The sequence below is a fragment of the Cavia porcellus genome, unplaced genomic scaffold (genome assembly GCF_034190915.1).
Source record: "Cavia porcellus strain 051 isolate PalLab524CR breed Dunkin Hartley unplaced genomic scaffold, mCavPor4.1 scaffold_2, whole genome shotgun sequence".
Lineage (NCBI taxonomy): Eukaryota > Metazoa > Chordata > Mammalia > Rodentia > Caviidae > Cavia > Cavia porcellus.
This window is the reverse complement of record NW_026947485.1, coordinates 118,669,353-118,684,307: the sequence shown is the minus strand read 5'-3', so window position 1 is coordinate 118,684,307 and position 14,955 is coordinate 118,669,353. Positions and strand designations below refer to the sequence as shown.

Below are 14,955 nucleotides of genomic sequence, written 5' to 3'. Positions count from 1 at the left end.
AGTTGGAGGGTTAGGAATAGATGAGCTAAATGTGGTTAATGTACATCTAGTTATCTTAAATTTATCATGCAAGGACTAACTTGTATTTTAAATGTCCTAAAATGAGTCAAGGATGGAGAGCTTCTGTACATGATGTACCTGGTACTGAGGTGGAAATGGATGCTCCTTATCATTAATTGCTCTGTGATGCACTAAGATGCCTGTGTTGGTTATTTTTCTCTGGTTACTGAGACAAAATACCTAAAGCCAAAATGAAGGAGGAAAGGGTTATTTAGTTCACAGTTTGTGGAGGTTTCAGTTCATAATCAGCTGGCTCCAACACAGGGTAGTGTGGCTAAGAAGTAACCATTCATGGCAGCTGTGGCAGATACCAAAAGAGCAAAAGGGCAAAAAGGAGGGAACCCCACTCTTTCTTTTCCTCTGTTAGCTTGTAAGCAGGCTGCGCACCTCAGCTGGGTGTAGCACTCATATCACCTCTGTGCCTCCTTTTGCACAGGCTGAAGATATTTACAAAGTAAGGACCCTGGCCCTCTCTTGAGTCGCGTAGTTAAACCTCTGGCCTTCGCAAACTGACACAATGGACAATATCCTAGAGAAGTAAGGGCCTGTCCTCTACACCCCAGCATGGAGCCTGCTGAGTTACTTGTAGTCTTCTCAAGTTGACACAATGTATCAACCATGGCAATGCCTGAGGTCATCCCTGACTCCAGGAGGGCAGTATGGCTGCAGTGCAAACACCAGCTCAGGAGGGCATCCACATTCCGGTGCAGTGCAAGCACTGGGACATGAACTTCTGAGCCCCTCACAGGCTGGGGGCGGCGAATCCAGTCCAGCACAGCGTCCTCATGAAGTGCCTCCTCTGCCACTTTCCCGCTCCTCCAGAAGAACAGAAGGAGGAAGCCTGGCTGTGTTTATCACAGCTAAGTCCTGCCCAGGCTGTCCTGGTGGTAAAACACAGAGGATAAATGATAAAAATACCTTGATACATCTCACATGGACATATAATATGGTCATTAGTACCTTGTTTTCAAAAGTGTCCTCTGCCAATAATGAGACAGAAAATGCTTTTCACATCATGCCAAATTATTAATTAGAATATAAATCTGTAAACAGTGATCATTTTTATCATGTATATACACATGCATTTATAGAATATATATTTCATATTTTATATTTATAACATCATATGTGTGTATGTGTGTGTGTGCGACTGGAGGAAAATCTACCTAAAGATTAACAATACAGCTCTGGGTGATTGGACTATTAATAATATTTACTGTGAGAAATCAAACCCCACAATTTTTTCATGCTACATGTATAAATGTCCTATTGTCAAGAAAAGGTATTTGTCCAATAAGAAAAGCAAAGGTCTTTGTTTGTATAACATTTATCAAAAGAACAGTATTGCTTAAAATTAATGAAAGCACTTTCATTCTAAAAACAAAAGAGAAGATCAATGGAGTGCAGGGCCAGGTTTTCAGTGGGGCAGCTGAATTCATACCTGGATGACTCCAAGTTTATCTGTTTGTCTTCCTTAGATAAGTATCAAGGTCATGGTTCAGGACACACTCACTGGCACTGAGAAGCTTGTCAGCATCGCGTTTTCTACATTTGTGGCCAAACCAGCTGGAGGAGAAAAGGTAAATCTTTTATGTGAAGAGCTGTTTTTTCATGTAAATCAGAGGGTAACAGAGTAACTGCATGAGAAAGGTTTCTTCTTATCCTGAGACTCCCGGTCTCAAAATTTGTTATTCGTCAGTATTCACTGTAAAGCAAGACTCTGGGGACCTGGGGGTGGGTGACACCCTTCTAAGCATCACAAAGTCCTGATGTGCCTGCTGGCATGCTGCAGGCCACACCCAGGCTGCAAGACATCCTCATGTCCGTTGCTGTGTAGGGTTGGGGTGCCTGGGATGGGGCCCTCCTTTACCCTGAGCATTATTTACTTATTTATTTATGTTTTTGAGATGGGGTCTCACTATGCACTTCAGTCTGGCCTTGAGCTCACATTGTAGCCCAGTCTGGTCTTGAACTCCCAATGATCCTCCTGCCTCAGCTTCCCAAGTGCTGGGATTACCAGCATGCACCACGATGCCTGACCCTGAGAATTATTTAAATGTGATAGTTGGTTTGGAATGTAAATGTCTCCCTCCAAAGAAGCTCCAGGTGTGTGCATGAGGTCTCTGCATCCCTCTCCTCACTTTCTCCACAGCAGTGGGGCCAGGTGACAACTATTGTGTGGTCCCCACAGGCTGTGAGCAACAGCTGCTCCTCTCCTGGGCACACTGTAGAGGCAGGCTGGCCTCCTGGGCACCTGGCTGTCACACACCTGGGTACCCTGCACCACAGGCCTAGCATAAATGTGCTTCAGGGGGAAACCCCTGCTGTCCCATCATTGCTTCCCAAACCACAGCTCCCATCAGTGGCTCCCATTGCTGAAAGTGCAGCTTTCGGAGCCCTACCAGGACGTACCAAGTTGGAATCCTTGGGGTAGACACAAAAGAGATCCTTCTCCCAGGAAAGGCTCAATCAAAGCCTAATCAACGGAAATAAATAGACCCTTCTCAGGAGAAGGGTATATGGCCAGGAAACCCATGGAAACATTCAGCATGGAGCCATCAGAGAAATGCACATTAAATCAGCACCGAGACTCCGTCCCACCCCAGAGGGATTGGCACCATCAAGAATCCATACTTTGGCAAAGCATCCTGTGAACCCTACGTTCATGAGAAGCTGAGACATTGTCAGAGGTTTCCGCAGACTTACTGGAATCTCTCCAGATCTCTAAACTTTGAGGGGAAGAATTACGGGGTGAATGCAGAGTTCCCACAGCTGAAAGCCAGAGGCAGGAGGACACGCGTGGCCACCTTCTGATCCAGGAGGAGGACCTCCGCCACCCCCAGCCTCAGACTTCTTGCTCTGCAAGCCCAGTCCCTGCTGAGTGAGGAACTGTCGCAGTGGCCTTGCTGGGGAGTCAGCACCTTTCAGTGTCACTGTAACTCAAGTTAGTCTCCTTGTAAAGCACCCTCCCAGACTAACTTCTTATCCAGCCGGTAACATGCTTATCCAGGAGTTTTTCTAAGCAGCAGGAAAGCACCATGCAAAGCAATAGTTTGGTTTGAACAGCAGGGCCACTGGGTCTCTGTGTGAACTAACCTTCCTCCAGGACACAATGGGCAATGATGAACAGGTCTTGGTTCATAATCCCGGGTCGGATCACTGCAGGCAGAAAGGTTCCCGGGGTGTGCTCGCCTCAGGCTTATGGAAGCTGGAGGAGAAAGAAGGCACAGGCTGACCTCAGAGAGGCTCCATTGCCGCTGACAGGGGCCCACAGGTCCTTCGTCAATTCCCACATGCAGACAGGGATCACCTTGGTTTCAGGACAACCTGAGCACAAGTTCACCAAGCAGGCTTTTGTAGCTCACTGGCCACGTGGCTGAAAGAGGATTATACAGAGGGAAACCAAGGTAAGCTGTCAGGGTGTGCATTCCTGAACACCCTAGGATGAGTCACTAGCTTCTCTCACACTAGTCTGGGTCAAGGGTCTGGACTGGATCCAGGTGTCCTTCTGTATAGGCTCAGCCGATTGCCATCTGGGGCAAAGGCTGAACCCTTGGTACAGTTGCACTGGAGGTCCAGGTTTCCTGAGGTCACTTGGAGCCTTGGACACACTGATCCTTCTAGTTGGTTTAGTAGATAATATTTTTACCATGTGATGAAATTCCCAGTTGGAAATGGCTCTTGGAAAAAAGGTGATTTCTCTAGAGCCTCTCTGTTCCCTCCCTTTGATATCTTATTTTGCAAAAGATAGGAAATATTTCTTGATAAAAATCCAGTGAAGTCACAGTCCCTTTCTTCCTTTATCAATCTAAAGAATTCAGATTTTCTAGTTCTGTTGAAAAATGTTAAAATCAAGGAAAATAAACAGGGAAGCCTAGGTTCAATCCCCAGCACCACACACACAAAAAAAAGGAAAATGGAAATGAACAGGGATAGTTGTTAAAGTACATCTTTATTATATGAAAGCAGAAGTAATCCTATGCTGACTTTTAAACTTAAAAATAGTTTAAGGAAAAATTTAGGCAATGTTTGTGCCATGAAAATTCCCTTAAAAGCATGAGTTATAAAATCCTGTAGTGTATAATTTGTTTCTTTGAAATGTACAGTGGCTTTTATAATTTAATGAGGCAATGAAAATGGGGGGAACAAAGAAGACAAGATCCACCGTCGCAAGTCCAAATTCCCTAGGATGAATGTGATCACTAAGTGTATCTAAAATGTACCAATGAGCGGCCACTGTTTTTCGTTCTCTAGATTGAGTTAAAACCAGTCCAACTCCTGACTGAACAAGACCGCATAGAGCACGACCTGGCGTCCGAGAGAAGGAAGGTCCGGCTGCAGCACGAAGACACTTATCAGCGCTTAATGGAGGAGAGCAGCCCATTTGCAGGTCAGTAAAGGCCACTCTGGGGTCCCCAGGATTAGTAGGTGAAGGCCTGTCTCACTTCCATGTCAGCCCTGTGGCTGGGAAGACAGGGCTGGCCAGGCTGATGCTCCCACAGACAGCCACAGTCTCCTGTGTCAGGGGTGTCAGGGTGGGGCAGGGCACATGGGACCCAGACAGTTGGTGGTCCCCGTAAGTGAGCACCCATGACCCAAGGGCGAATAAAGCCTTCTGTGGTGGCAAAGGCGTTCTCCAAGGTTAGTGCTTGCAGGAACTAAAACCCGTAGAGCCCAGGGGTGCTCAGAGTCACAGGCACTGTTTCCCAAAAGGGGAGACTCCGGGTCCTGAGTCCAGACTCATCTGGATGATGGAGGGGTCATGACAGAGGGCCGAGCCGGTTCTAGGAGAAGAGGACGATTCGTGTCAAGCCTGTACTTCTAGTACCTGAGGGGTGTTATTTATCTGCTGACCACTGAAAGAGCACAGCTCGTTGCTAAGCCGTCTTAAGGAAGTGAAGCCCCTGTCACCCTGTGACTGTGCTCAGAAGAGTGAGTCCCCCTCGGTGCAGACGGCTCAGCAGGAAAAGAAGCTTCAGATGCGTTTCTCAGAAGAAATGAAGTAGCAGGCCTGTGAGGATACAGCCCAGGCAGCTGCTTGTAAAAAGCAAAGCCCAGACCGCAGCAGACCCTGCTCATGTCTCCCCGGGAAATCCCAGGACAGGACTGAAATGACCCACAACCCAGGCTGAACCCTGAGAGCTTCAACAGGCAGATCTCCCAATGGCAGCAGCGGGGAGCACAGCCCTGCTTCCCCGTGGCTGTGTCCGCCTGCCAGCACCAGGGCGGCTGCAAACCCTGCCCTCCATATTGAAATTGCACTGCCTGCATTTGTGAGGAGAAAGCAGAGAGAGCCACTGGAAAACCAAAAAGACTTCTTTACCCTTCAGCTGGCCTGAAACAGATTGGTCTCCGTTCCTCTGAGTAGAAGCTAACTCTACTGATCGTGTTTTCTTTTTGGAAATTTTCCTAATGTTTTGCCCCCAATGGTAGAAGAGAACTGGAAGCCAGCTTCTCTCAGAGGCATGAACCCCAGACCCGCACATGGGGAGGTTTGAGTGTACGGGTCTGAAGAAGGCTGTTCTGACTGGGTGGCACCTTCTGCAAGAAAGCAGTGAATCACCTGCTGGCAAGGCGGGCATTTAGGAGAGGAGGGCTCCGTGTCAGACACCTATGGTGGGAGTCCCCTTCCAGGTGCTGAATGGGGGAACCACAATTGTGAGGATGGGGAAAGGCTGACCCCAGACCCCACGTTTCAGAAGTAAAGAGGAAAAAAATGAGATGAACTTTTGTAAGGAGGACTTTCAGGGGACATGTTTTTGTGCCCTGGGTCATTGTCTGGAAGCATGGCATGTTGGGGAAACTTAAAATGGAAAGCATTTAATCACAGTTTTTCAGAAAAGAAACAGGCTTGAGGAGCATTCTCCTGGCTGACCCGTGCATGTGCTCCGAGGTAGGATGACCACCGCCCGGGGGAGAGTTTGTGACCTGCAAACATGGAAATTAATGTGAAGCTGTCCACACAGGGCAATGACACAATACTACAAACATTCAAAGTACAAATATCAGACCTGCCCACCCGAAGCCTGCAGGGAACCTAAGGTCTGCTCTTTACTTAGCCCGAGCTGGAGCTGGGAGCCAGGCTGCTCACTGAGCCCTGAAGATAGCTGTGTAGCTCAGCGGTCACCTGCTGCTTGGGGACAGTCAGCTCCGGCTGATGCATGCACAGAGACCCAGCCAACAGCCACCTCCTCTGGTCTCTGGGTATGCTGGCCTCGTCCACAGCGAGTCCAGTGACCATTCCCGAGCTACCTCCAGGAAAAGAAGGTGCTGCCTTACATTTGAGTTTTCACAGAATCTCATGTTTTATTAAGTTTTTAAACTTCACAGTTACTTTAAAATGGAATAGCACAGGCATAGGGTGAACATTGAACAGGTATGAAAGGAATACAGTTAAAAAGTGAGTCTTCTGGCCACCTGCATCTCGCGGTTCCCACCACTGTCAGCGCCCTGTCTCTCCCTCTCCCTCTCTCCCTCCATCCCTCTCATTGATAGAACAGATGGTAGTTATGTATCTGATGTTTTCATTTAACAGTATATTTTAGAGAAAGCTTGTAATGATTTATTTTGAGCAAAAAAATTGTAGCATTTGGGTAGGCAGTATCAGGCTGAAAAACTCAACCTGAGCTACTTAGGATGTCACCTAATAAAACCAGTTTTGTAAAAGAAAGGTAATCCTGGCTTGATGGCAGCGTGGGCAGGCGACAGAAACTCTGTCTCACGAGGAAAATCAATCAAGTGCTGGGGGTGTAGCTCAGCATGTCCCAGGTTCCTTAGAACCAGACAGAGAAGGGAAAGGAAAGAGGGGGACGCTGAAGAAGGAGAGGGGAGGAAAGGGGTCCTGAAGTATCTTTAGGAGGTCATCCAGTTTTGATTATAACAACGCAACAGACTCCTAAGTTCAATGAATGAGAAAATCATTAAATATCATGGCAAACTGGATATTTTAACATTTATTTGTTTATGTTTATTTTTATTTTTATTTAAGCCCAGGGCCTTTGCACTGAACTATACCCCCAGCCCTTTTTTATTTTTGTATTTATTTGAGACAAGGTCTGCTAACTTACCCAGGCTGGGCTCAAAATTGTAACCTCCTGGCTCAGCCACACAGAATGCTGGGGTTATAGACGTGGGACATCAAGCCTGGCTCGGGAGACATAGCTGCAGGATTCACCTCCAGTGTGGCCCAGCAGGTACAGAGAAGTGGGAAACAGGACAGAGCGGCCAGGAGACAGGGCAGGACGTGAGAACACAGCTCACTGAAGCGGGAAGAGTGACGCTTGAAGCAAGTAACACAGAAGCGGTTCACAGAGGGACCACAAGAGCGTTTAACGTCCATGTGAATAGACGCTGGGACTCATTAGTGACCTGTGAAATGCAAAGGGGAAAGAATTATGGAAAACCTCCGGGGGCTGCACTTCTCGGCTGCCAGGATGGGACCCCAAGGCCACCGCCCCTCTTCCCAGCACTCTGGGGAGCCACTCATGCCATCCACTCCATTCCACCTGTGGCTTGAGGCCCAGAAGGTCCCCAATCTCTGGATCCCCGCATCAGGGACTCCCGGGGTGGCCAGAAAGCACAGTCCCTGCCCCGTAGCCGGAGTGTGGGGCTGTCAGGAAATGCAGCAGACCTGACCTAGAAGATGCGTGACTTGGGGCAGAAGAGCCACTGTGTCTTTGCTGCCCTAACTGTGCTCAGTATTGCTGGCCCTGTTCCTTTATCTGAAGTCTCACTGGTGACAACATGTGGCCCATGGGGACAGCACGCAGCTCGAGAAGTGAGCACATGTCATCTCAACCCCCCAGCATCCCCACCCTTCCCCACCCAAACAGCACAGCCACCCTGGAACCCACTGTGGGGTCCCATAAACACTAAAACCAGAAGCTCCGCCCTGCCCAGCCATTCGTTCCTAGGTGTCTTCCTGAAAGAGTAACAGATGTGATCATGTCGCTGTGAGCCACTCACACCCGTGTTCACCGCAGCAAACTCACCGTGGCTGAGCCTTGATTGTGGCCTCTCTGTTCCTCAGTGGATGAGTGGGGCAAGAGAGCGTGGTGATTACACAGTCAGCACCGCTCTGCTGTACAAAGGCTAATGTGGGGCATTTGTAGGAAAATGGAAGCATCTTGAGACTGTCATGTTAAGTGAAATGCGTCAGACACACAAGCTTAAATACTGTGTGGTTGCTCTCATATGAGAAATGCAAAATATAAACAAAATTAGAGAGCTAAAAACAACATAGCCCGTAGAAAACAGACAAATCGATCTTTTGCAGAGGGGAAGGGACCAGGACTGGGAGGGACAGAGAAAGGATGAAGATGTGCCACGCACGCACACTGACTCCCACCACGGAACGTGGTCTCAATGGACTGCTGACCAAAGACCCCTGAGTCTGGGTGGAAGCACCTCCAACCTGAATGCCAGTGGACGTGAGCTCTGCAGGGAGGGCTTTCTGTCCGTATCTGTTACCCTCCCCCCCCCACCATGACCTTGGGGAGCCAGCTCACCTCCTTGGTCTGCTGCTGGGACAGAGGACAGAGGCGGGTCACACAGCCTGCGCTCCAACATTGACATTGTCCCCCCAGATCCCCTGTGCAACAAGGAGGAAGGGACGGTGACCAGCGCCACTGCCGTGCAGAGCATCGAGCTGGTGCTCCCGCCCCACGCCAATCACCATGGGAACACGTTCGGGGGCCAGATCATGGCGTGGATGGAGACAGCAGCCACCATAGCTGCAAGGTTGGTGGCTTTGGCCAGGGACCTGGGGATGGCAGGGTGGAGGAGTTGGGAAGGGTCTGAGATGCAGGTATTGGCCTCCCGAGGACCAGGGAAAACAGCAAAGTGCTGCCACTAACCACTGAGGAAATGATCAGCCACTACCCACTGCACTGCCCCAGGTGCTTTTCACGTGGGGAGGAACATTTGCCCTTTTGACGTGGGCGTGACTCCCCGGGTACTGGGGAAGAGTGAGTGGCCCCTGTGGCAGCTGCCACCCCGACCCTCCTCCAACCTTCAATCACAACCTCCTGGCACCTGCTGTCAGACGCACAGAACCCTCACACCAGAACCAAGGCCAGCAGGAAGGCACCGGCCTCCTGGCAAAGTCCCTGCCGCAGGGAAGGGGTGTTTCTCCTCACCCGCAGCCAGACTCAGACAGTGCAGCCCAGCGGCGCTGGGCGTGGTGGTGCACACCTAGAATCCCAGCACTCGGGAGGCTGAGCCAGGAGGATCCCGCCAGCCTGAGCTACAGTGAGTTCAGGGGGCCCTGGGCTCTTGGGCAAGAAAGACCCTGTTGCAAAGGCAAACAAGAAGAGGAAGCCAGGTTGCTGGGGTGGCTTCTGCTTGCTGCTCAGTGAGGGAACACGCGGAGGAGAAGGACCGCTCCCCTCTTCCTCCTCTTCTCCCAGCCGCCTGTGTCGAGGACACCCCTTCCTCAAGTCCGTGGACATGTTCAAGTTCCGGGGCGCCTCCACTGTCGGGGACCGGCTGGTCTTCAGGGCCATCGTCAACAACACGTTTCAGACCTGGTAAGGTGCGGGCGCTCCTTGGCTGCAGCTTCGGGTGTTTAGTTCAGGGGTGCACTAAAGAGGATCTTCGTTTTTTAATTGATTATTTGTATTGGTCTGTGCTTGCAGTGCGTGATTGTCACCTCCATCGGGCAGGGTCAGTGCAAGGACACAGCAGCTGTCTCCATTCCTTTCTCCGCCTCCCCTCCCTCCCCTTTCCCATCCTCCCCTGTCCTCACCTTCCTTTCCCTTTGCCTTCCCTGCTGTTCCCTTCCTCCTCTTCCACCACTTTCCTTCTGCAGAGGGTCTGTCTCCCTGAGTCCTGCTCTCGTCTTTCACATTGCTCTTTTTTTATACTTGAGTTTCTCACAGGAGAGAAACCCTGTAGTAGTTAAGCTCCTGGGTCGAGTTTACTTCCCTGGACAGTACTGTCTTAGGTGCACCCGCGCTCCTGCGGATGACTTGTGTGTGTCCTCTCTATAGCTCCCTCCTCTCTACATGCTCCTTCTGGGTATTTTAAGCTTTGCTCACGCTTGAGAATCTTTGGCCATGCATTTGAACCCCAGCTCTGCTTGGGGCCCTCTTCACACCGAGGGAATTGGGCTCTGTCTCATAAAGGCAATGGCCCGTGCCAGCTGGCCCAGGACAGTTCTGGTTTGTGCCTGTCATTCGGCCTGATTATCAATTCTCTGAACAGTCCCCGAGGCCTCACAATCGGCCGACTTGTATTGGACCTGTTATTTGTACCTCAAGTCCAAGCTGCTTTCTGGTCACTTCATTCTTCTGTTTTGGAGGTACTGGGGGTCAAACTGGTGACCCCACACTTGCCAGGCAGGCACTTGTGCCACGGAGCTAAATCCTCAGCCCCTCATTATTCTTGATACATGATGAAAGGTTTCAGTTAGTACTTTTTCTTTTCAAATGTAGAAACAAAATGAATATCTGTGCTTCCCATTTTAATTTGGTGTTTGATACTTTTAAATTATAGAAGTGTTATTTTCTCCTGCCCCACGACCATACCACAGGCTGTGGCCAGGCCCTCCATTGAGGGTCCGGAGAAACACGCCTGGCCTGGGTGCCCGCCGTCCTACCCTCCCCTCACTCTGAGCGCCTCCCCCATCCACCCAGCTGAAAGGCAGCTTGTAAAACCTGACGCTGGGTCCTCGTCCCCTGATCCTCTGACCCTGGCCCTGAGTGACTTCTGGCTCTTCCCCACTTAAAGGGGCCGGAGAGGTCAGTGTTTCACACCAATTCAGGACAAGGAGGCAGCCACAGCCGTGCCACTAAAGACCAAAGCCTTTCCCTGTCAAAAGATTCTATCTCAACACCAGGCCACGCTGTGGCTACATGGACACGTGCACACGTGTGTGCACACACAGAGCTCACAGGGCTCACAGCAGCCCCATGGCCCCCTGAGCATGGGCTTGGCACGCTGTGCAGATTCCTTGCTGCTGAGAACAGCCGGGTTGTCACACACCCTGCATGGAGGGCACTGGGCAGGGACCACCACCACTCTGTGCCCACTACCCTGTGTCCCTCGCAGTGTGGAGGTCGGAGTGCGCGTGGAGGCCTTCACCTGTCAGGAGTGGGCTGCGGGCCAGGGCCGGCACATCAACAGCGCCTTCCTCATCTACAACGCCGTGGATGACCAGGAGGAGCCGGTCACCTTCCCCAGGGTCAAGCCCATTTCCAAGGTTGGTTGTTGTCACAGCAGGGGCAGGAATAGGGGGCACAGAGCTGCACCTCACGGCTCCTACGGCCACTGCCTCACCTCACCTGTCCTCTGTGGCTGCTCCTCCTCTGCCTAACAAAGTAACATGACCCTTGCCTGTTCTGTTCTCTCCCATCCTGTCTTCCCCTCCCCTGCCCTTTGCTTTTATTCCCTTTTGTTCTCTTCCCTCCCCTTCTTCCACATCACGCTGGTGACCTGTGACATGATGGAGTCCTGGCACTCTCACCCACAGGCAGTTGCTACTGCTGTAGGCAGCTGTGACTTCTGTGTCCCCTTCTTCAGGCCCCCACATGCGGCTGTCCGAGGTCAGGGCCTCTCCTCCCCAGTGCTTCCCTTGCGCCAGCTCCCTGTTCTCCAGAGCCCAGTAAGCTGTGTCCTCCAGGCAAGAGACCTCATGACTGCGGAGCTTCCAGCTACCCTCCTGCCGTCCCCGCCTGTGGCCTCTGTGGCTACACCACAGCAGTTTTGGGGTGCCCAGGGCCCAGGCAGCGCTAACACTGTGTTTGGTCTATTTTACTCTTTTTCTTAAAGGATGATTTCAGACGCTACTGGGGAGCCATGGCACGCAAGAGAATCCGCCTGGGCAGGTGAGGGACATGGTGAGAACCTGGAGGCCCCTGGGGGCTGAGTTTGTAGGACAGGAAAGCCAGGCACTTCCTGCTGCACCCCCAGCAAAGCGCCCCAACTGTGCCCACTGCACTCTTGGAGGAACCTGGTGGCTGGCATGGGTGATAAGGGAAGCAGCCTGGTGTTGACCCCGTCCGTGTTTTCCAGGAGATACGTTATTTCTCACCGACAAGAGGTCCCCACCTCCACACCCTGGGACGAGAGCCAGCAGGTGAGGGGCACAATTTGCAGCTCTGCGGGGAGAGATGTGCAGGGAAGGCAGGGCTCTCCTGGACTCACCAGCCCCTGTGCACCTGCATCCTCGGGTCCCCTGCCACCATCTTACTGCCCACAGACCTGTGTCGCACCATGACCTCTGCTGAATGTTATGCCTACAGCCGGCACTTTTATAAAACCATAAAGTAATGGTCACTGGAACTGCTTGCAACACAATGCAAAGGAAAATCCAAGTTTACTTATTACACATGGACTATCAGTCATCACTGGGCATGGTGGCACATGCCTGTAATCTCAGGACTGGGAGGCTGAGGCAGGAGGATCACCACAAGGTCAAGGTCAGCCTGAACTACATAGCAAGTCCCATCTCAAAAAGCCCTCAATTTTTTAAATAAGTCTTCATCAATGACTTATTGAGAATCTAACTTTCCCACAACATCAGCTAAAACACCACCAGTGTACTCAGCCTGCAGCTACTGTGTCAGGCTTCTGAATTCAGAATTTCAGATATAGATTATATGTTTGCTGAAGCTCAGTTCTAAGTACAAAAGACTCAACTTCTGTCAACAGATTCCAACTCGAATTCTGTCCGCATCTGCGACCTGATACCAGCTTTCCCACCCCTGTGTTCCAGGCATCCCTGATTGATGACAATGTGGAGGCTCTCAGACAGCTGGCCGCCAAAACCGGCTGGGAGGTGACCAGCGCCTTGGGAAAGGTAGGGAGCCGGGTGGCTGGGTCTGCTGCTCCTCCCACTGCCTCGTGCTGGCCAGGTACCACGTCTCCATGGAAACCAAGAGACAGCATCATCCCGCCTGCCCTAGGCTGGTCCGTGTGGAGTCTGCACCTCTGCCCACACTTCCCTGCCCCTGGGCATTGGTGCTCACATCCCTTGGTCTCCTCATCCCCACCTGTCACCTCTTCTGGAAATCAATCCAGCGAGGCATTCTGCATGCACCCCACACAACAGTGTGGCTTTCTTGTAGTCTTTCCTAACCGGATCATAAACGGCTTAGCTAGATGCTCTCTTGTTGTCAGCAGTCACCTGACACTGCGCTCTGCATGGCTAGGAGACCCTGGGACGTGGTCTGTGAGGCTCCGAGGTCCCATGACCCCCACCTGGTGTCCGACCTAACAGTGGGCAGAGCTGGGGGCTAGTGGTGCAGGCTAGTGGTGCTTGGCCACCTCAGCACATGCTGATCCTCATTGCGCACCCAGGACAGCCTCGAGTCCTGGTCGCCTGGGACGGCCTTGTTCTGCACCTGCTGTCCTGTGCCTCAGTGTCCCCATTTGGCTGATGCAGCCCAGTGTCATCACAGGCTGAAACCCATGTCCAGTTGGGAGCCACCCATTCACTCTGCTGCCCACCTCCCAGGCCCAGGTCAGTTCCCACTGGGTCTCCAGCTCCGCCTGCTGTCACGGTGCACAAACTGCTCAGCCAAACCCGTGCCGCTTTCTCTTTACCCCCATGAGGGACTTCAGAGTGCTGCCTTTTACTGGTGCGAGTCTGTGCCTGTGTGGCTGTCATCATCTCAGTCCTGAGCCGCAGGCAGTCACAGTGGGCTGAACTGGGGAGGAAGCAGAGCACGTGGGCAGGGCAGCGCTGATTGGGAGGAGACCCCAGGCTCTGGGGAGCTGGGGCTGGAAACAGACCCAAAGGAACAGGCTGTCTAGTGTCCTGGGAGATCTTCCAGTAATGATGTCTTCATTCTTCAATAAACATTTAGTAGAAGATACTGTGTTATTAAAGAAACGTTTCTGTGTTTCCTGTATGAAATTTGAATCCCTCCCTTAGAAAATTTTACTTATGACAAAAGTCTGATATCAAGTTTGATAAACTTTTTTTTGAGTTACCATCTTCTCCCCCAAGTTTTACAATTTTTATCAGGTTTTATTTATTTTTTTAATTTATTTTTGAGACAGAGTCTTGATATGTAACTCAGGCTGGCCTAGAACTCACTGCATAGCATAGGTTGGCCTGAAACTCAGCATCTTCCTGCCTCAGCCTCCCAAGTGCTGGAATGACAGGTGTGCACCACCACACCTGGCTATTTAATTGTAAAACACAGATCTTGTATTTTCTTGTCACATTTTAGTTGAATAATTCAGCTGAAACACAGTGGTCTGTCAGGAAACACACTTTGTGACTGGGTGAGTGTGAGGTGGTTTCCCAAAGTGGAGACAGGAAGCTCACCTCAGAACCCACAGCAGAAGTTTCAGGTTCTCTGCCTTCTGTCACAGGAAAACAATTTTCAAGTTGTGTCAGAAAGAGGCAGAAGGAGAATGAAAGTATACCTCAGAGAGTGCACTGTGGGCATCACAGCCAGGCCAGTGGTCCGGAGCCGGACACGTCCTGCTGTCTGTCTGCACCATCTGGGGCTGTGTCACCGCGCAGACCCTGAGCTCCCCAGGAGCTGGGCTCTACTGCCCACTTCGTAGAGAGCTCTCTGGGTGACGCAAGGAGAGCAGTGGACCCAGCCTTCTTGGGGCTCAAGACCCTGGGAACGTTTCCGAGTGAGTTTCCTGGATACGAAAATGGCCCAAATAACTTTCGTGTTCTGAGGCTACTTCTGTTAGCAAAATTGCGATTTTAAAATCATGAGATTTCTCATCTTCTGTCTACGCAGCTTTTCTTTCATGCCACCTCGGTTCAGATTTTCACACGGACACAGTGATGTTTCGGTTCATGAATGCATCTGTTTGGGAAGTCCAGCTCACGGACAGAAACATTGGGCAAAATTTTGCTTCCTTCTGTGATCTCCACATCAGGAGACAAACTTGACCATGGCTTCCTTCCCCAGAGTTGTGGAACGA

The 14,955-nt window shown here is 51.1% G+C and overlaps 1 protein-coding gene across 3 annotated transcripts in view; it reads left to right on the top strand.

The window, feature by feature from the left end:
- The window catches only part of Acot12 (acyl-CoA thioesterase 12), a 40,030-nt gene that overhangs the window by 17,483 nt on the left and 7,592 nt on the right, over nt 1–14,955 (top strand). For 2 of the 3 annotated variants that reach the window (XM_003479473.5, XM_013143643.2), the window contains 8 exons: nt 1,539–1,640; nt 4,315–4,450; nt 8,646–8,799; nt 9,468–9,587; nt 11,110–11,260; nt 11,830–11,885; nt 12,073–12,136; nt 12,776–12,859. In XM_003479473.5, the coding sequence (XP_003479521.1) occupies nt 1,539–1,640; nt 4,315–4,450; nt 8,646–8,799; nt 9,468–9,587; nt 11,110–11,260; nt 11,830–11,885; nt 12,073–12,136; nt 12,776–12,859 (867 nt within the window). Of the gene's footprint in view, nt 1–1,538; nt 1,641–4,314; nt 4,451–8,645; nt 8,800–9,467; nt 9,588–11,109; nt 11,261–11,829; nt 11,886–12,072; nt 12,137–12,775; nt 12,860–13,359; nt 13,874–14,955 lie in introns of those variants that run through there. The other variant, XM_013143642.3, reaches the window with a different exon arrangement.